Here is a 21,927-nt window from a genome sequence, read left to right as displayed (position 1 = left end):
AGTTGCATGTGGGTGTGAAACAGTGGAATACTTTGAAGCAGAGAGTAGAGCGCTGGCCGCAGGGGTGGGCAATGGGGAGAGGCGGTCAGACGGTTGCACTCCTACAGGGTAAAGAAGTCTGGAGATCTACTGAACAGCCGGACTACACTGAATAACACTGGATCGAATCCCGGAAACCTGCAGAGACAGCTTTCAGACGCTCCCGCCACACACACAACACGGCAACCGTGTAGCTGGACTGTCCGAGCCGTTTCAGTCCGGAAACGCACATCTATCTTGTGCCGCCTCAGTCTACGTCCCACAAGTGTGAGTGTGCGTGTGCGATGCGCGTGCAAGAAACGGGACAAACCGAATCTGAAGTTTACGTGGGAATATAAAGGAACAATCCAAATGGAAAGCAAAGCTAATCTCAAAGCTACGGAAATGAGCAACGAGGAAATCTGCCCGAGGAACTCGCAAGGAGTGAAGATACTGACCAACGCACACACCTTTAACTTGCAGGGGAAAGGACACTGCGGAAAAGTGAAGAAAGAAGAGTGTTTTCAATAAATGGATAGAAGCCAATTCACAATTATTAAGAGGGAAAAAATATTTTTTCTCAGTTTCGCACGATTTCCTTTTTTGAATGTGTGAAAGTTGCTTCTTTTTTTTTTTTAAAGTAAGCCAACTAAAATACTTTTCTTCCTGAAAACAAAAACATTCCTCTTGGAGAAAACCAGAAATATACAAGCACAAAGCAGAAAGTAAAAAATACATTTACTTCCAACGTACGGAGATCTCCCCCATTTGCAGTCTGGCACGTTTCCCTCAGGTCTTTTCCTTTTTCTAGGTGACGTATAGTTGACACACAATATTGTATCGCTTTCATCTGCACGACACGGGATTCCACAGTTCAGCTCTACGCAGCACACGGCACTCAGCGCGGGAAGCGCGGTCACCATCGGGCAGCGTACGCGCTGTTACAGTATTAGCTACGTTCCCGGTGCTGTATTTTTAGTTATTGGATTTATTTCTTTTATGACTGTACCCTTAATCCCCTTCACCTATTTCACTCACCCCACCCCCCTTTCCTCGGGCAAACACCAGTTCGTTCTCTGTTTAAGTGTGTTCGCATTTTGTTTTCTTCTTTTTTAGATTCCCATATAAGTGAAATTATATGGTCTTTCTCTTTCTCCATCTGACTTCTTTCCCTTAGCACAATGCCCCCAGGTCCATTCCTGTTGTCACAAATGGCAAGAAACTCTGTTTTTATGGCTGAGGAATAGTGCACTGGGTACATACAAAACATCTCCTTTATTCGTCCATCAGTGGACCTCACTTCCATAGCTCGGCGACGGTCAATAATGCTGCAGGAAACATAGGGCTGCGCGTATCTTCTCGAATTAGTGGCAACCCATGGAATGGGAGAAGACATGTGCAAATGACATTTCAGATAAAGAGCTAGTATCCAAGAACTATAAAGAACTTCTCACATTCAACACTCAAAAACCAAATAACTCAATCAAAAAAAAGGGGCAGAAGACATGAACAGGTAGTTCTCCAAAGAAGACGTATGAATGGCTAACAGGCGCATGAAACAATGCTCCACATCACTAGCATCAGGGAAATACAAATGAAAACCACACTGAGATATCACCTCACACCAGCTAGAACGGCAAAAATTAACAAAATAGGAAACAACAAATGTTGGCGAGGATGTGGAAAAAGGGGATCCGTCTTACGCGGTTGGTGGGAATGCAAGCTGGTGCAGCCACTCTGGAAAACAGTGTGGAGGTTCCTCAGGATGTGAAGAATAGAGCTACCCTATGACCCAGCCATTGCACTACTGGGTATTTACCCCAAACAAAGAGATGTAGTGAAGAGAAGGGTCACATGCACCCCAATGTTCACAGCAGCAATGGCCACAATAATCAAACTGTGGAAGGAGCCGAGATGCCCTTCGACAGATGACTGGATTAAGAAGATGTGGTCCAGGGGCGCCTGGGTGGCACAGCGGTTAAGCGTCTGCCTTCGGCTCAGGGCATGATCCCGGCGTTCTGGGATCGAGCCCCACATCAGGCTCCTCCGCTATGAGCCTGCTTCTTCCTCTCGCACTCCCCCTGCTTGTGTTCCCTCTCTCGCTGGCTGTCTCCATCTCCGTCAAATAAATAAATAAAATCTTTAAAAAAAAAAAAAGAAGAAGAAGATGTGGTCCATTAATACAATGGAATATTCCTCAGCCATGAGAAAGGATGAATACCCAACATCTGCATCAGCATGGACGGGACTGGAGGGGGTTATGCTAAGTCAAGTAATTCAAGCAGAGAAAGACAATTATCATATGTTTTTACTCATAGGTGGGACATAAGGAATAGCACGGAGGACCATAGGGGAAGGGAGAGAAATCTGAAGGGGGAGAAATCAGAGAGGGAGATGAACCACGAGAGACTATGGACCCCGGGAAACAAACTGAAGGTTTCAGAGGGGAAGGGGGTGGGAGGAGGGGTAACAGGGTGATGGGTAGTAAGGAGGGCACGTACTGCACGGAGCACTGGGTGTTATACGCGACTAACGCATCACTGAACACTGCATCAAATACTAATGAGGTTCTATATGCTGGCTAACTAAACAAATAAAACATAATTATTAGAGAACCATCAGATAAAGTAGTTAGTGCTACACCTTACGAGCCCTGAAGACAGGATACGGTGTCATTCTCTGTTCATCCTTAACACACAGCACTGGGACTACCACACAGACACTTGCAGAAAGGAAAGAAGGAAGGAGGAAGTCACTCTAGAGAAGTGTGGGGTGAGCAGGGCTTTCAGTAGCAGGAAACGGATTTGCAGAATCAACACCACCTCCAAACTGAGAAAGAGGCAGGACTTGGGGCTATTGCAAGAGACAGAGAGGAGGATGAGTCAGGCATAGGCTGAATTCAGGACCCGGATAGCTTCTCTGAGGTCTTGGAAGGCCTCTTTCCATTGTGAGAAAAAAGAAATCAGATTCAAAATTGATTAAGAGAAAAAATTAGAATATATTGACTCGTGAGCTGAACACGCGGGGCAACATGGCACAGAGAAATCCAGATACCGTCACAGTGACATCGGATTCAGCTTCTTCCTCACATGAATCTTCCTGCTTCTCTACGGGTTTTACTCCAATATGCTCCGTCCACGTCTCTCCTGGCAGGTCCAGATCTACGTCCCACCAGTCTCAAGTACAGCGGAAAGAGAGCCGGTCTTGCCCCCATGGGACGAGCACAGACGACACTTATTCTGAGCGAACGGATACAAGTCTTATGCTGATCTGAGACATAACAGTCGCTCTCAGAGATAAAATACACAGTGACGGCTCCAGGGGGAGATCAATGCCAACGGAAACATTCCAGAGCTGAAGTGTTGGCTCCCCCCAAACTGGAGGGGCTATTGGCCGGGAGGAGGGGAAGTGGGTTTACATCACTACAGATGCCTTTGACCCCAGCCATCTCTGGAAGGAGACCCCAGGCCTCTCGAGGACGGAATGTCCTGAGAAGCACATCTGGATATTCACTCATTCTTTAGACAAACACGCACTGAGTGACTGCTGTGTACCACACAGCGCCAGGTGTGGAGCTTAAAATAACGAGGACAACCAGACGGGGCCAACTTACAGTTTCATCAGGAATTACAGACATTAATCATGTCATCACACACATAAAATTAAAAATTGTAACTGAACAGACATTTTTCTAAAGACGACCAATATGGCCAACAGGTACACGGGAAGTTCTTGACGTCACCAATCATGCAAATAAAAACCACAATAAGTGCACGGAAGTGTTGACTCACCCTATTGGACATTTGAAACTGACAGAACACTGGACGTTCACGAACCGGAATTCAAATAAAAACTTTAAAAAACACAGTAAGACTTCGCCCCACACCTGTTATGGCTATCGTCAAACGGACAGAGGTAAGTGTCGGCGAGGACGTGAGGAAACGGAGCCCTCGTGCGCTGTCTGTGGGGATGCGAGTTGCCACAGCCACTGTGGAAAACAGTGTGGACCTTCTGCAAGCAGTTAAAAGTTGAGCTACCGTATGATCCAGTAATCTCACTTCTTGGTATATCCCTGAGGGAAATGAAAAACGATATCCAAGAGACGTACGCACTCCATGTTTATTGAAGCACTACTCACGATTGCCAAAATACGGCAACAACCCAAGTGCCCATCCACAGCTGAATGGATAAAGTACATGTGATTTACATCGTGAAATATTATTCAGTCATGAAGAAGAAAAAAACATACTCGTGCTAAAAAAAATTGCAAAAACGTATTTCATGGGATATACTTTTACTCAAAATTGTTTGGTGTTTCTTTGAAATTCAAAAAACGGGATCATAGAAGGAGAACAGCAAGAATTCCGTTTGGGGCACATTGAAGTGCCTCCTTACTGCTCTGGGATGGCTGTCCACCCAACGGTGCAATGAAGGGGCTGGACTCACAGAGGTCATGGAAGATGGGTTCCTCTTCTCTGAACACACACACGCCCCAGGGCAGCCTTCACCTCCTTGTTCCGGAGGCTGTAGATGAGGGGGTTGAGCATGGGGGTCACCAGGGTGTAGGACAGGGACACCACCTGCTTGCTCTCTGGGGAGTAGCTGGCCTTGGGTCGCAAGTGGATGACCCCCGTGGTGCCGTAAAACAGAACCACCACGATGAGGTGCGAGGCGCATGTGGACAGGGCCTTGTGGCGCCCCGCGGCCGACGGCATCCGAAGCACGGTGGCCAGAATCTTGCTGTAGGACGTGGCTATCAGACAGAAGGGAACAATCATGATCAGCACCGTGGCCGCCAGCACATTGGCCTCGAAGAGTCTGGTGTCCGCACACACCAGGCTCAGCAGAGGGGCGATGTCACAGAAGAAGTGGCGGATGCCACGTGGCCCACAGAACGGGAAGCTGAACAGCCAGACGGTGAAGACCAGCGACACGGGGACTCCGGCCAGCCAGCACGTGGCGGCCAGCAGGTGGCAAAGCCGGGGGGTCATGATGGCCCCATAGCGCAGGGGCCTGCAGATGGCCACGTACCGGTCCCAGGCCATGGCGGTCAGGAGAAAGCACTCGGACGTGACGCACGACAGCACGAAGAGCAGCTGCAGGGCGCAGCCCGCGGGGGACACGCCCCGCCCGGGCCGCAGCAGGGTCACCAGCAGCCGGGGCGCGATGTTCAGCGAGAAGGAGATCTCCAGCAGGGCCAAGTGGCGCAGGAAGAAGTACATGGGCGCGCGCAGCGCCGGGTCCAGGGCAGTCAGCAGCACGATGAGCGCGTTGCCCAGCAGCGTGAGCAGGAACGTGGCCAGGAAGAGCGCGGCGAGCAGCGGCCGCAGCGTGGGCACATGCGCGAAGCCCAGCAGGACCAGGTCGCGCGGGGCGCAGCTCTGGTTGGCGCACGGTGGGGCGTCGGGGGCGCCTGGGGGAGCCCAGGCCGCCGGCATGGACCCGGGTGGGCGAAGGAGCCTCTGGGAGGGGAAGAGGTAAGGAGAGGCGTGAAGAGCAGAGCTGTGCCTGCCCGGGCTCTGTCTCCCCAACGTGCACTGAGCAGAGTAGGGCAGGCGTCTTATCAAAAGGCAAATCAGCTCATGCAGGGTCCTCCTTGAATGCCCCCCATGAGCATGGAAAGAGATCCCGGGGCCGAACGAGGCCCACGAGGTCCTGACTGGCCTGCCCCATCCACCTTCTGACCTCTTCTCCACCGAGCTGCGTCCACAATGCCTGGTCCTGCCTCAGGGCCTTTGCACTTGCCATCCCCGCCCCTTGAGATGCTGTTCCCTGGGATGTTTGTGCAACTGTTTCCTTCTCTTCTTAAAAATACGAACGAAGATGCCTCTCCTCACCAGACAGCCCTTCCTCGATGACCTGGTTTCCAGCGTCTTGTCCACAACAGGCACACACACTAGCCACTCTCTGTTGCATCGTCTCGTTCCTACGGCACATGTGAAGGGGCTGGTTTATTTGCTCACTTGTGTATTATCTATCTGCCCCACCCACAAGCACTTTTCTGCCTGCTCTGGAGCGGTGTCTGGGGCACATGCAAGAGCGGCTAGCGCATAGTACGTGCTCTAGAAAGTGCAGTCCGTTACATGGTCGAGTCTCCTTTCTGTAGGCAACAGACAAAAGTATGGACTTTCTCCCCGCAACATAATTTCTGTCCTGTTTGGCTCGAGTCTATCTTATCTCATTTTTTTAAAGGTTGGTTTTGACCATGTAAATCAGTGGTTCTCAACTGGGGATGATTTGGTCCCCCCTCCCCCACCGGGGGACTGTGTGTGGTGACGTTTTGAGCTGTTATAGTTGAGGTGCTCCTGCCGTCTAGTTGGTAGAAGGTAAGGATGCTGTGAAACACTCTACAACACCCAGAACAGCACCCCCCCATGCACTGTCAAAACAGAATTCCATCGCAATGTCAGCAGGACCGAGGCTGAGAAACCCTGACATAAATGGATTTCAGGGTCCACTAACCGGTCATGATCTGCCGTTCGACAAGAAAACACCAGGCTTGCAGGAGCAGGGGGACCAGTCCATGAGAAATGAGGACACAGTAACGTTGGGAGGCAGGAGAGCATGTCGACTAAGAGACTGGTCTTCGGGGATAGAAAACTCGGGTTATTCCCTGCACGCTTCCCTGGCTTGAAGCCTGTTTTCTTCTCTGTGGTGTGGGACGAGCAGGATTTCCCTCATGTGCAAGAGCTCCTGAAATAACCCTACTAAAGCCCACAGCACTTCATCCAAAACACTAAGTCAGCCCCACTGATCTTTTTTTTTTTTTAGCAAAATAAATCTAACATGTCATGTTCCTCTTCAGAATGAGGGTCCTGCAGCTCCATGCAAAAGAATGAAACTTGACCACTCTCTCACACCATACACAGAGATAAACTCCAAATGGATGAAAGACCTCGATGTGAGACAGGAATCCATCAAAATCCTAGAGGAGAACATAGGCAGCAACCTCTACGACATCAGCCACAGCAACCTTTTTCATGACACATCTCCAAAGGCAAGAGAAGCAAAAGATAAAATGAACTTGTGGGACTTCATCAAGATAAAAAGCTTCTGCACAGCCAAGGAAACAGTCAAAACAACTAAGAGGCAGCCCACGGAATGGGAGAAGATATTTGCAAATGACACTACAGATAAAAGACTGGTATCCAAGATCTACAAAGAACTTCTCAAACTCAATACGCGAGAAACAAATAAATCATAAAATGGGCAGAAGATATGAACAGACACTTTTCCAATGAAGACATACAAATGGCCAACAGACACATGAAAAAAATGTTCAAAATCATTAGCCATCAAGGAAATTCAAATCAAAACCACACTGAGATACCACCTTACGCCAGTTAGAATGGCAAAAATGGACAAGGCAGGAAACAACAATTGTTGGCGAGGATGTGGAGAAAGGGGATCCCTCCTACATTGTTGGTGGGAATGCAAGTTGGTACCGCCACTCTGGAAAACCGTGTGGAGGTCCCTTAAAAAGTTAAAAACTGAGCTACCCTATGATCCAGCCATTGCACTACTGGGTGTTTACCCCAAAGATACAGACGTAGTGAAGAGAAGGACCATATGCACCCCAGTGTTCATAGCAGCATAGTCCACAATAGCTAAATTGTGGAAGAAGCCGAGATGTCCTTCAACAGATGACCGGATTAAGAAGTTGTGGTCCGGGGGCGCCTGGGTGGCACAGCGGTTAAGCGTCTGCCTTCAGCTCAGGGCGTGATCCTGGCGTTATGGGATCGAGCCCCATATCAGGCTCTTCCGCTATGAGCCTGCTTCTTCCTCTCCCACTCCCCCTGCTTGTGTTCCCTCTCTCGCTGGCTGTCTCTATCTCTGTCGAATAAATAAATAAAATCTAAAAAAAAAAAAAAGAAGTTGTGGTCCATATATACAATGGAATATTACTCAGCTATCAGAAAGAACGAATTCTCAACATTTGCTGCAACATGGACGGCACTGGAGGAGATAATGCTAAGTGAAATAAGTCATGCAGAGAAAGACAATTATCATATGATTTCTCTCATCTGTGGAACATAAGAACTAGGAAGATCAGTAGGAGAAGAAAGGGATAAAGAAAGGGGGGGTAATCAGAAGGGGGAATGAAGCATGAGAGACTATGGACTCTGAGAAACCTACTGAGGGCTTCAGAGGGGAGCGGGGTGGGGGAATGGGATAGACCGGTGATGGGTAGTAAGGAGGGCACGTATTGCATGGTGCACTGGGTGTTATACGCAACTAATGAATCATCGAACTTTACATCAGAAACCAGGGATGTACTGTATGGTGACTAACATAATGTAATAAAAAAAAATTTAAAAAAAAAAAGAATGAGGGTCCTGGGAGGGTTTGAGATCTGACTTGTTTTATCCTAAGTGCCACCGCAGAATTGTGGCAGATCGACAAGGAACATTATGTATCCCTTAGAGGGGAACGGGGTCCGGGTAAGCGGGAGGCATTGTGCAAAAAGTAGCAGGTGGAGGAGTGGGGAGGATGGAGCGATTTACTTCAGGCGAACACATGGCTATAAATGCACAGAAAATTAGGGAAGCACACTCGCCTACATGCAGGTTACCTCAACACTGAGCAGCGTAACTGGAGGCAAAAGGCAAAGGGAACCTCGGACACGTCCCTTCGATGTTTTATTACAAGAACGTCGCCACCAGTTACTGCAGAATGACACACTGTGAAGTCTGATGTCATCGACCCTGCATGAAATTGACCTGCGGGCTGGGCGCAGAGCCATGGGCAGCAAAGCCTCCACGTTCTGGGACCCGCATGCACCGCTCTGCCTCCGCGGGGTCTGCACGGCGCGAGTTTTCGCCACTGTTGGCCTTGCCAGCTGTGATCACTACACCGGGAACCTGCTGCCCTCGGGGCACATCGCTGCTTCGCGCTCCTTGTATTTCCAGAAACTCAAAGACAGTGCAGATTCTTGGCCACAGCGTGTTCCGAGATGAGGACTGTGACCCACTCGGGGATCGTAAGTTTGGTAGGACGTGACCAGCATTCCTTTAAGGAAGTACAGATTTCTTTAAATGAGGGTAAGAGTGAGGATTGTTTCATGACACTATAGCCTCTGGTGTGTGTCTGTGTGTGTGTGTGCACGCAAACTGTATTTCTTCCTAGATCTTGTCGTCAAAAGAAATTTGAGAAACAGCACTTATTTAAGAAGAAACTCATACTAGGACCTCCTTTTGTTTGAGCCAAACTTAAAGCTTTAGAACACTGCAAGGGGGCACCTGGGTAGCGCAGTCGTTAAAGCGTCTGCCTTCGGCTCAGGGCGTGATCCTGGCGATCCGGGATCGAGTCCCACATCAGGCTCTTCCGCTATGAGCCTGCTTCTTCCTCTCCCACTCCCCCTGCTGTGTTCCCTCTCTCGCTGGCTGTCTCTCTGTCACATAAATAAATAAAATCTTTAAAAAAAAAAAAAAAAAGAACACTGCAAGAACGAACAAAACTCAGGCAGGTGCCCAACATCCCTGGCAGCTCATAATTGTATCGGTTCGTAGAAAGGGCTGGGCAGTCTACCAGATGCCTGTCTGGGGAGTCCCTTGTCTGGACCGTGGAAGCGCCTGCAGGGAGAAGGGCGATGCCGTGGGTTCCTCATCCTGCACCAGGACTTCTGATGTTCTTTTTAACGCAATCACGTCTGACTGTTTGGCTCTCATTTTCACACGGTTTTGGGGAAACTCTCTTCCTCGTGCAATCTTTACCTGCTGGACCATGGCTACAGCCTCCCCATCAGCCTTCCCGCCTCCCCTCTCTGCTCAACATCCACGGTATCCCCGCTCAGCAAAATCCACTTCCCCTCCCATGAAATGCCTGTCATTTTCTTTGCCCTCCCAGGAAGGACACAGATAAATCCTCAGGTCAGCAGTGATGCCCAGGGAGGGAAAGAGAGGGAGTGATCTTTGCACCCCAAGCACGTACACGGGACTTTGTACCAGGCAGAGTTTCAAGCACAGCACTACTGCACTGACCCCACACAACAGTCTTGTCAACTAGGTACTGTTGTCCCCATGCAACCGTGTCACGACAGCTCATGTCCCCACAACGATTAGGGGGAACATGCCAGCCAGTGTCTGAACCTTGGCCAGAATGATTCACCCTGGCTACCCAGGACTGTGTCCACACTCTGTCATGGGAGGGGGCCTCAGACACAGTGGCTACTAGTCATAGCATATTAAACAGACAGACACAGACACAGAGAGAGACACACAGAGAAATCATTAAAATCCTGGTGAATGTTTGGGGGGATGGATAGGACGAATTTAACTACTGCTCTCTTGCAACAGTAGGAATGTTTTTAATCTGGTAAAGGGCTCTCAAATTCTTCAGCGAGACCCACAAAATAGGCCAAGTGCACCCAAAACCTCTTGATGACCCTCTCGGAGAGCAGGGTCCCTTTTGAACCCCCAGTGCCTGACCCAGGTCCTGGCACACGGAGGTGAGTTCTCTGTGTGAGGACACCCTCTCTGGATTATTCCTCCTGTAATACGATTCCCGGACCATGGCTGTTAACGTCCCTCAGAAGCCCTCCCACCCCCACCCCCACCCGGACCATGCCACGATCCCAGCAGAGGGCGCAGAATGACACCTGCCTCTGCTAAGGACCCAGCGCCTCCTTCCACGCAGCCCCAGATCACCTAGGATGCTCACCCCTGGACAGGAAGGGTCCTTCTGCCTTGAAGACACTCCCCTAGCTGAGAGGTGTCACGCAACCAGCAGTCACGGTGGAATGCCTGCTGTAGGACAATGAGGTTAGAGCTGAACCACCCCACCAAATATGGGGGTGACAGCGGCCCCGAGCGAGAGCTCAGGGAATTTGTGCAAGCTTGGCTGAGTGGCCTAGCTGGGATGAGGTCTCCACTCCCTCATCGACAAAGGGAGATGATGAAACCTATGGCTCAGGGCTGCTGGGAGGAGAAAGGCCTGGTAAAGAGTAGACACCCCCACATGTTTCAGGGAGCTGACTTTAAAGCCAGCCAACCAGAGACTTAAACCTGAGCTCTGCCATTTACTAGCTGTGTGTGTTCCAAAACCTCTCTGAGCCTCTGCTTCCTTGCCTGCAAACTGATGGCGTCTACCCCGTAAGACTGCTGTGAGAGTTCACTGAGGTCATACACGAGGGTCGGGACACAGTGAGCATTCACTAACTGACAGCAGCGATCACTTCCTCATCACCACCATTATTATCGCCATCCTCTTCATCACCAACTGCCATCGCCGTCATCAACATGGCCACCATCGCCACCACCACCATCACCACCACCATTACCATCGCCATCATCACATCAAAGAATGATGGTCACGGGGAGCCCCAGCCCCCTCTTCCCCTTGCAGCCTGGAGCCCTTCCCTTCACAGAGGACCCACATACCTCCTGCTTCTTGGTCTGCCTGGAACTGAGGACAAAGCTCTGCCTATCCACCTTGATCCAGGGCTGACTGGGATTGCAGGAACCAGAGATTTCAATCGTTGGCTCTGGCCACACGATGAGAGCCCTGAGGACGTAGCCCACAGAGAATCCCGCTCATTACCAAATTGGCCCCTGTGTGCTCCAGGCCAGGTGAAAGCAGAGGGAGCTAGGGAGCGAGGAGGCTCTGCTTCTCTGAAGGCTGTAGTCCCCATAACACTCCCCCTTCCTGGGCTTCCTCATCCCGTGTTCCTTCTGACCTCCTGCTTCCAGAATGTTCCAGAAGGGCTGGATGCTGTCTGCTCCTACCACCCACATATGCTCTTCATCTTGGCATTCAACGCCCCCTGAAATCCGCCCCGCCCACCTCCCCATCTTCACGTCTTACCATGTCCTTGCCACATGTGCCCCACAGCCCCGTAACTCTTGGTTATGTCAGGGGAGCCGAGATAAGCTCTGTGCTTCTGATTAGTGCTTTTTCCCGTATGGCTGCCATGCTTCGATCGCAGAAGTCAAAACAGCCATTTGAAAGGACTTATTTTAGGACGTGGAAATAGTAGCTATTGAGGGGTTGGGCGTGTGGGATCTGCAATCAGAATTTCACCCTTGTGTGCTTGGGTGAAGGGTTTGAGCCCTGTGACTCGGTTTCCCCTTCTGGAAACAGGGTATAAAAATAGCACCTGCCTCCCGATGTTGCAGGCACGTGAGAGGAACAAGGATCAACACAAATCCTGCTTCCACGGGACTAGCACCGCGCCTGGTTCTTCCCATCCTAGCGACAGACTTTCCCTGGTCCTGGTACGACTGCACGTCTAACCACATCGCTGCACCTGCAGGGCCTGCACTAGTCCACATCGTCCTGTGTGCACTGGCACGTGTTTGCAGAGCGAGTGAGTGAGCACACACGCACGTCTACCAGCTGTGAGTCAGCTCAGTCAGCCACAGACAGCGTGAAACATGGGACGGAGCAGAGAACGTCGGCATCTCGGGACGTAAGGATGAGCGACGCTTCAGATATATCTGCGTCTGTGTCCCTTTCTACTTCCACCTCCGTCCATTTCTACAGACACATCCATGTCACGTCCGCGTTGGAATCAGTGTTGCTGTACCCGCGTCTCTCTCTCCGTCTCCGTGTATTAATTTTAGATCCCACAGATAAGTGAGATCCTACAGCGCGTGTCTTCGTTTGGCTTCTCTGATTTATCACGGAGCGCTCTGGGTCCACCCATGTTGTCGCAACATGTTGACCGTCACGCATCTCTCACTGGTAACTGTATGTTACCTGACTCACTGGTGCCCCCACTTACTCTTGGTCAAGTGTGTAAAGTCAGGATCACAGTACCATCGACCCGATAAGCACGTTCCGCTGCTTGAGTCAACAACCTGCAACGTCCTTACACAAACGCTCGGCACGTAACAAACGATATAATAAAGTGTTAGCTATTGCATCTGGGTGACGATGAACGTCTTACACTTTATTGGAATCCAACAACAAACAAACAAAAAACACAACAGGAAAGCCCACGCCTGACACACCTCATCTACTCCATCTTGACGACGACTGTATTGGGTCAGACGTTGGCCCTGTGTCGGAGGTTGGCAAGCTACGGCTCTTTGCCCATTGTCCACAGCCCTCAAGCAAATGAGAAAGGGAGAGAGAGAGGAAGGGAGGAAGGTTTTTACATTATTAAATAAAGGGTCAGAAACAAAATCAAAAGAATCATCTTTGTGACACGTGAGCATTAGACACGATTCAAATCTCAGTCAAAGGTTTTGGGGACAAGGCCTGTCCCTCGTTCATTCATTGTCTACGGCCACCTTCGGGCTGCGATGGCAGAGCTGAGCAGTTACGAGACGGCACGGGCTGGCAAAGCTGAACGTATTTCCTCTGCGGCCCCTGAGAGAACAGGTGGGAGGACCCCTGACCTGTGCGCAGAAACTGGCAGAGACAGAAGGCACCAAAAGGTGCACGGAAGGTCCGAGAGAGGGAGTGCGTGTGCGAGACCACAGAGCTAAGCGCCCAGCGGTGTTTCCAGCCCCTCCAGGTCTGCCGAGCGCGGTGCACGCCCCCCAGGGCCCGGCGAGGGCACAGGGGGCAGCGGTGTGGACCTCGTGGTTGGAAGGCTGTGGATGAGTGGGTTCAGGACCGAAGTGAGGATGACGTAGCTTGTGGTGCTTGGCAGGGAGGCGCTGGAGCCCGGGGGCGCAGGGACAGGGCGGTCACCGCGCCCTATGCAAGGGCCGCCATGGCCAGGTGGGAGCTGCAGGGGGCAGTCCCGCGACGCGGCTGTCAGCAGACGGCACTGGCCCACAGCCACCAGAATGAAGGCATCGGATGAAGGACGAGGGCCGAAGGCACTGAGAGACTGGGTGCGCCCATGGTGAAGACCGAGACTGGCTGCAGTGTTCTCATGCCCCCGATTTTCTCTCTTCTCCTCGTCTTTCCAAACTCTGTCCCTACCGCTCCTGGCTCCCCACAGTTCTCCTCGCCTCTCCCCTCTCCCTGGGGACGTCTCTGCCTCCAGCAGTCCCTCTCCACCTCCCCTCTGCTGGATTCTTGCCCTCACCGACCTGCTCTTCTCTCCCCTTCTCCTTCATCAACCTTCCCCCTCTTCTCCCTCCTCAGTTCCAGCGCTGGTGGCCGGGGCACTGGGGCAGCGGAGGCAGCCCTCTGGCCTCCGTCCTGGAATGGGCAAGCACGGGGCGGGCCCAGAAATGACGAGAAGTCTGACCTGTTCCTCCACAGGGGAAGACCACTCCCAGGAAGTCTTTGCACAGCACCCAGCCCCCGACAGTCCCAGGTGTCTTGCTGGCCCTGCTCCCAGCTGACCGCATCCCCAGGGCTGACCCCAGAGCCCGGCGCTGAAGAAGTGTCCATATGTATTTCTGGAAGGAGGGGGGATGGTGGCCGAGGGTGCAGGTCTCTGCAGTGGATTGCCCCTAGCACAGAGTAAGGATGGGGAGTCTGTGCCTCAGTTTCCTCTTGTACGATGCAGACAATGACTACACGTAGCCCACAAACCGTCTGAAGACTACATGAGTTACGTAGACAGTGTCATAACAGCTGTACCCCCAGCCCTGGTTATTGTTTCGACGGAGAATGGGTTCCCGTCCCTACCGGGGACAGGTCTGTTGGGCTGCGTCTAGCGTGGAAGTTGAAAGTGCCGAGTGACGACCAACGGGACGTTTAGAGTCTGTACGGAAGCATGGCCAGACCTGCTGACCATGACGCACCGGCCAGCTGCAGGAGCTTGCTACCGCTTTGCAGAGACGGAAGAACCATGGGGCGTCTGGCTGGCTCCGTCGGTGGAACACGGGGCTCGTGATCTCAGGGTCGTGCACTCAAGCCCACGCGGGGCATAGAGACTACTGAAAAATAAAACCGTTAAAAAAGAAAGAAAGAGAAGAATATATAAAGTTGATGTGCGTGTCTGTACTCGTGTGCTTTTCTCTTTAGTCAACAAATATGTTTTGTGTGCACTTCAAGGGCTGGATTTGGTGTCAGGTGCTGGAGATACAAAGATGAGCCCAATTCCCACACTCCCTTTCATTGAGACTGACGTCCTCTACCTTCAACACGGCCGAGACGGAGGGCCAGATCTGCTTATGTCAAAATTCCTGATACGCTGTTTCTTCAAAATGCTGAAATACCAGCTTTATTTTCGTTTTAAACTAACACTGGAATATACGTTCTCAAAGTAACATAAGACAGTTTTCAACCTGTGAAGGCCGGATCTCTAATCGAAAAGTGCCTGACAGGCATTTGGTTTCTCACTCAATTGTAACGTCTATGACACAACATCCGTATCATGAAAAATAATAAGGCTTAATGATCAGGTCAATTCATTTACTTGAAGGAAGGATGCGGATCAGAATCAATCTGATGTAAATGACCAGAGAGTCACCGTCCCCTCGTCCTGACTGCCAGGAAGAAGGAATTAAATGTTCAAAGATACCAGGTACTGCCTACGTCAGAGAAATCTTTACTAGCACCCTAAGACCATACTCACTGCGCCTACTGGCAATGGGAGAGGTAGCAGCATGTTTTGAAAAGCAATCTCTTTAAAACTCGTACTTCCAGTATAATTCACACAGTGTTATATTAGCTTCAGGTGTGCAATACAGTGATTAAAAAGCAAATTTGTTTAAAATTAATTATTGTAACAGAAGGAAAACTACCAAACTCATTCTATGAGGCCAATACTACCTTGATCCCCAAACCAGGCAAAGACCCATTCAAAAAGGAGAATTACAGACCGATTTCCGTGATGAATATGGACGCCAAAACCCTCAACAAGATCCTGGCTAATAGAATCCAACTGTACATTAAAAGGATTATCCATCATGACCAAGTGGGATTCATCCCTGGGATGCAAGGGTGGTTCAACATTCGCAAATTTATCAGTGTCATAGATTTTATCCAGAAGGAAAAAGCCAAAAATCATATGATTCTCTCAATTGATGCAGAAAAAGCATTTGACAAAATACAGCATCCTTTCCTGATTAAAACCCTTCAGAGTATAGGGATAGAGGGTACATTCCTCAATCTCATAAAAACCATCTATGAAAAGACTACAGCAAATATCATTCTCAATGGGGAAAAGCTGGAAGCTTTTCCCTTAAGATCAGGAACACGACAAGGATGCCCACTCTTGCCACTATTATTCAACATAGTACTAGAAGTCCTTGCAACAGCAATCAGACAAAAAAAAAGGGATAAAAGGTATCCAAATCAGCAAAGAAGAAGTCGAACTGTCTCTCTTCGCAGATGACATGATACTCTATATGGAAAACCCAAAAGAATCCACCCCAAACTACTAGAATTTATAGAGCAATTCAGTAATGTGGCAGGATACAAAATCAATGCTCAGAAATCAGTTGCATTTCTATACACAAACAATGAGACCAAAGAAAGAGAAATTAGGGAATCCATGCCGTTTACAATAGCACCAAAAACCATACGTTACCTTGGAATTAACTTAACCAGAGACGTAAAGGATCTATATTCTAGAAACTACAAATCACTCTTGAAAGACATTGAAGAAGACACAAAAAGATGGAAAAATATTTCATGCTCATGGATCGGAAGAACTAACATAGTTAAAATGTCCATGCTACCCAGAGCAATCTACACTTTCAATGCTATCCCGATCAAAATACCAATGACATCTTTCAAAGACCTGGAACAAACAGCCCTTAAATTTGTATGGAACCAGAAAAGGTCCCGAATCGCCAAGGAACTGTTGAAAAGGAAAAACAAAGCTGGGGGCATCACAATGCCGGATTTCGAGCTGTACTACAAAGCTGTGATCACAAAGACAGCATGGTACTGGCACAAAAACAGACACATAGACCAATGGAACAGAATAGAGAACCCAGAAATGGACCCTCGGCTCTTTGGGCAACTAATCTTTGACAAAGCAGGAAAAAACACTCAAGGGAAAAAAGACAGTCTCTTCAATAAATGGTGCTGGGAAAACTGGACAGCTCCATGCAAAAGAATGAAACTTGACCACTCTCTCACACCATACACAAAGATAAACTCCAAATGGATGAAAGACCTCGATGTGAGACAAGAATCCATCAAAATCCTAGAGGAGAGCATAGGCAGCAACCTCTACGACATCGGCCACAACAAATTTTTTCATGACACATCTCCAAAGGCAAGAGAAACAAAAGAACAAATGAACTTGTGGGACTTCATCAAGATAAAAAGCTTCTGCACAGCAAAGGAAATGGTCAAAACAACTAAGAGGCAGCCCACGGAATGAGAGAATATATTTGCAAATGACACTACAGATAAAAGACTGGTATCCAAGGTCTACAAAGAACTTCTCAAACTGAATACACAGGAAACAAATAATCAAATCAAAAAATGGACAGAAGATACAAACTGACACTTTTCCAATGAAGACATACAAATGGCTGACAGACACATGAAAAAAATGTTCAAAATCATTAGCCATCAGGGAAATTCAAATAAAACCACAATGAGATACCACCTAACACCAGTCAGAATGGCAAAAATTGACAAGGCAGGAAACAACAAATGTTGGAGAGGATGTGGAGAACGGGGATCCCTCTTACACTGTTGGTGGGAATGCAAGTTGGTACAGCCACTCTGGAAAACAGTGTGGAGGTCCTTCAAAAAGTTATAAATTGAGCTACCCTATGACATAGCAATTGCACTACTGGGTATTTGCCCCAAAGATACAGACGTAGTGAAGAGAAGGGCCATATGCACCCCAATGTTCATAGCAGCATTGTCCACAATAGCTAAATTGTGGAAGGAACCAAGATGCCCTTCAACAGATGACTGGATTAAGAAGATGTGGTCCATATATACGATGGAATATTACTCCGCTATCAGAAAGAACGATTACCCAACATTTGTAGCAACATGGCCAGGACTGGAGGAGATTATGCTAAATGAGATAAGTCAAGCAGAGAAAGACAATTATCATACGGTTTCACTCATTCGTGGAACATAAGAAATAGGAAGATCAGTAGGAGAAGGAAGGGAAGAAGACAGGGGAGGTAATCAGAAGGGGGAATGAAGCATGAGAGACTATGGACTCAGAAATAAACTGAGGGCTTCAGAGGGGAGGGGGGTGGGGGAATGGGATAGACCGGTGATGGGTAGTAAGGAGGGCACGTATTGCATGGTGCACTGGGTGTTATACGCTAGTAATGAATCATGGAACTTTACATCGAAAACCAGGATGTACTGTATGGTGACTAACATAATATAATAAAAAAAACATTTAAAAAATGCACATAAATAAAAGCACACCTTGAAAATGGAGAAATAAAGAAAAAGATTTTATTTTTTTATAATAATTTTTTATTATGTTATGTCACCATACAGTACATCCCTAGTTTTTGATGTAATGTGAAAAGGAGATTTTAAAGATCCTCAAATGATTGTGGTGAATGCATACAGAGGTTTTGAAGTTAGAAATTTGTTTTCGTTTTTTTCTTTTTCTTTTTATTTTTTGATGTAAAGTTCGATGATTCATTAGTTGCGTATAACAGCCAGTGCACCATGTGTTTTTCAAATAAAATGACAAGTTAATTGTTTGGTCTTAATAACACCTCACGGATTGCATGGAGCACTGGGTGTTACAGGCACACAATGAATCATGGAACACTACATCAAAAATGAATGATGTCCTGTACAGTGACTCACACAACATAATAAAAATAATAATAATTAAATAATACCAGGGGCACCTGGATGGCTTATTCAGTGAAGCGTCTGCCTTCAGCTTGGGTCATGATCCCAGGGTCCCGGGATCAAACCCCTGATTGGGCTCCATGTTCGGCTGGGAGCTTCCTTCTCCCTCTGCTGCTCCCCCTGCTTGTGCTCTCTCTCTCAAGTAAATAAATAAAATCTAAAAAAATAATACCTCACAGGGAACCACTGACTATCTCTGTGAAGTTTAATAGGCAAGAAGTGAAGAGAGGAATATAACACAGCTATTGGGACCAGCGGCGGTTAGCGAGGTCAGTCCATGGATATTGCAGGAGAGCACGAGAAACACAGGAGGACGCCCTATGGTGTCCCCAAAGGTATTCTGCCTGTGCGTGTGTGTGTGAAATTAAGGCTGTTTGGTAAGAGCTAATAGCTCTTCAAGAGAGATCTTTTCTCAGACAAATACCGTATTTCACATCACCGTACTAGAAGCTAAATGTCAGCACGGCTTCTGAAAATGAACGTGGGCAAGGACAGGAGGTGGCTTCCCACTGAAAACGCCAAGCAAGGCTGGTGAGAACGTGGAAGATTATTTTTCTGAGAGCTTTTTGGGTTTTTGTTTGTTGAAGGAGGCGCCACACCCAGCGGGGAGCCCCACACGGGGCTTGAACTCACGAGCCTGAGATCAAGATCTGAGCTGAGCTGAGCAGTCAGAGACTCGGACGACTGGGCCACCCAGCGCCCCTTATCTGCAGTCTTAACGGGGCTCTATTGTGGCTCGTGACTGAAGGCCAGAGCCTCGGGAGTAGCTGTTAATTACCCAAGTCCGTACAGCCTCATGTCACTGTCACTGCCCGTGCTTCCGTGTCTCCCTTTCACAACACAGGGCCACACTGGAGCGCACGGGAGGGCAGGGGGCCCTGGAAGGAGCAGTCACCACTGCGTCTCAAGCGTCCACGCAGATCCCTACTGGGCACGCCAGGAGAACCAACCCCACCACTCCAGTCACCCGCCACTTGTCGGGCCGTGTCCGCTGTGAGAACCCTTGCAACAAGAGCACAACCTCCAAACCCAGCGTCCCTGTCCCTGAGCACGGCCTGCGTCCAGGCAGCTGCCCGCCACTCATCCCTGCGGGACTCGGAGCATGTGCAGAGCAGAAGCAAACACGAAACGTCGGCCCTACGACTTTAGCCAAGAGTCCTGATGTTCTCTGTCCCTGACCCAGAAGCCCCGTGTCTCCTTCAGCATCTATTCAATACACGAGGTGCGAAGTAGGTACGATCCAGACCTTTCGCAGCGCTGGGCAGAAAGACACGGCCCAGGCGGGAATGTCCAGCTGGTTAGGGGTCCCTGAGAGCGCAGCCCCGCGACTCTGCGACATGCCCACGGGGTACGGTTCCTGCAGGAGCTCCCGAGGCAGCGGAAGCCGCTAGACACAGCTCTGGCTGGGGGCTGCCACCACGTCCCAAACCAGTGACAAGGGTCGTCCACGTCCATCTGTCCCTCCTCCCCTTCAGCCATCGAGAACTTCTGGGACGGTGTCCTTCGTGCCCACATCTCACACTCACACACACTCGTTCACCGTCACACACTCGTTCACACTCACTCACACACTCATTCACATTCACTCACACGCTCCTTCACACTCATACACACACATTCACCTCACACACATTTGTTCACACTCACACACATTTGTTCACACTCACACACATTCACACACACACTCACTGAGAATAGGCTCTCGCTCACTTCCTCAGAGAAATACTTTTTTAAGATATGAGTTGTGTGTGTGTGCATGTGTGTGTGTGTGTCTGTGTAAGTCCGTGTGTGTCTGTGTCCGTGTGTGTGTGCGTCTTGTGTAAGTCCGTGTCTGTCTGTGTGTGCATGTGTGCATGTCTGTGTGTGCGTGTGTGTGTAATACACCCTCCGCTGAACGGCTGCTAAGAAGTAACTCACAGTTTACAGCCCAGAGCACACCCTCCAGAATATCAGCTTATTTCCTCCCTCCTCGGCCGCGCACCTTAGACGTCAGCCTTTCTCCGCAGGAGCCTCCTGAGGGCGCCTTTCATGTCCTTGTTCCGCAGGCTGTAGATGAGGGGGTTCATCATGGGGGTGAGGACGCCGTACGATATGGAGATGATCTTGTCTCGGTCGCGGATGATCTTATCCTGAGGCATCACGTACATGGCGATGGCCGAGCCATAGAACAGCACCACCACCGTGAGGTGAGACCCACATGTGGAAAAGGCCTTGCCGTGGCCCTCCGTGGACCGCATCCGCAGCACGGCCACCAGGATCCTTCCATAGGAGGCCACGATGAAGGCAAAGGGAGCCAGCAGGGTCAGGACACTGGTGCCCACCATGAGCGACTCATAGAACTGCAGGTCAGAGCAGGCCAGCTTGAGCAGGGCCAGGAGCTCGCACGAGAAGTGATTGATGACCTGGCGGCCGCAGAACTCCAAGGGCATGGTCAGCAGGGGGACCACGGTCAGCAGGAACGCCACCGTCCACGAGGTCCCGGCCAGCAGGCTGCACAGCCGGGGCCCCATGCGCACAGGGTAGCGCAGGGGGTCCACGATGGCCACACAGCGATCGTAGGCCATGGCGGCCAGCAGCAGACACTCCACGACACCCAGATAGAGTCCCACGACCATCTGGGCCAAGCACTGTCCTAGCGAGACGACAGGAACGCTCACCAAGCAGTTGACGAGCACCTGGGGCACGCTGGCTGTGGTGTAGCACACGTCCAGGAAGGACAGGTTGCTGAGGAAGAAGTACATGGGCGTGTGGAGCCGGCGATCGTAGCAGATCAGGAGCAGGATGAGGCCGTTCCCCAAAAGGGTGATGGTGTAGGACAGGAGGAGCAGGCAGAAGAAGGCGGTCTGAGCCCGTGGGTACTGGGAGAGCCCGAGCAGGACGAAGAAGATCTCTGTGCTGTTCTGGCCGTCCACGCCCCTTCCAAAACTCCGGCTGGGTGGGAAATGGGGGATCATCTTGGGAGGTGGTTTGGAACCCGGCGGCTTCCTATAAATAAGGTTGGACTCTTTCAAGCCATTCATGTGTTCCTGGGCACTGCGGTGACCCCTTCACCCCTGCATTGCTCTGGCCCCTGCTGAAGAATGTCTGCTTAATACATTCCACCATGCACAGGCACTCACAGACCCATCCAATGATATAGCCATTGATCTGTGGACTGGTGGATCGTGGAAGGGATTGGGTCGTTCCTTCACTGATTCTATTACATATTGGTTAGTGGCTGCATTCATTCATTCATTTATAACCGAGTCACTGACCCAC

The 21,927-nt window shown here is 49.9% G+C and overlaps 2 protein-coding genes across 2 annotated transcripts; both read right to left on the bottom strand.

The window, feature by feature from the left end:
- Positions 1 to 4,469: 4,469 nt before the first annotated feature.
- Positions 4,470 to 5,456, bottom strand: LOC123777526 (olfactory receptor 10A7-like). Its single transcript, XM_045774246.2, has one exon. It carries the CDS (start codon positions 5,454 to 5,456, stop codon positions 4,470 to 4,472), a length of 987 nt encoding a protein of 328 aa, XP_045630202.2.
- Positions 5,457 to 20,651: 15,195 nt separating this feature from the next.
- Positions 20,652 to 21,689, bottom strand: LOC123777527 (olfactory receptor 13H1-like). Its single transcript, XM_045774248.2, has one exon. It carries the CDS (start codon positions 21,687 to 21,689, stop codon positions 20,652 to 20,654), a length of 1,038 nt encoding a protein of 345 aa, XP_045630204.2.
- Between the last annotated feature and the right edge of the window lie 238 nt (positions 21,690 to 21,927).

The sequence above is a fragment of the Ursus americanus genome, chromosome 21, assembly GCF_024610735.1.
Source record: "Ursus americanus isolate L20-20 chromosome 21, mUrsAme1.1.p, whole genome shotgun sequence".
NCBI lineage: Eukaryota > Metazoa > Chordata > Mammalia > Carnivora > Ursidae > Ursus > Ursus americanus.
The sequence above is the reverse complement of the archived record's forward strand: the minus strand, read 5'-3'. Positions and strand labels throughout refer to the sequence as shown.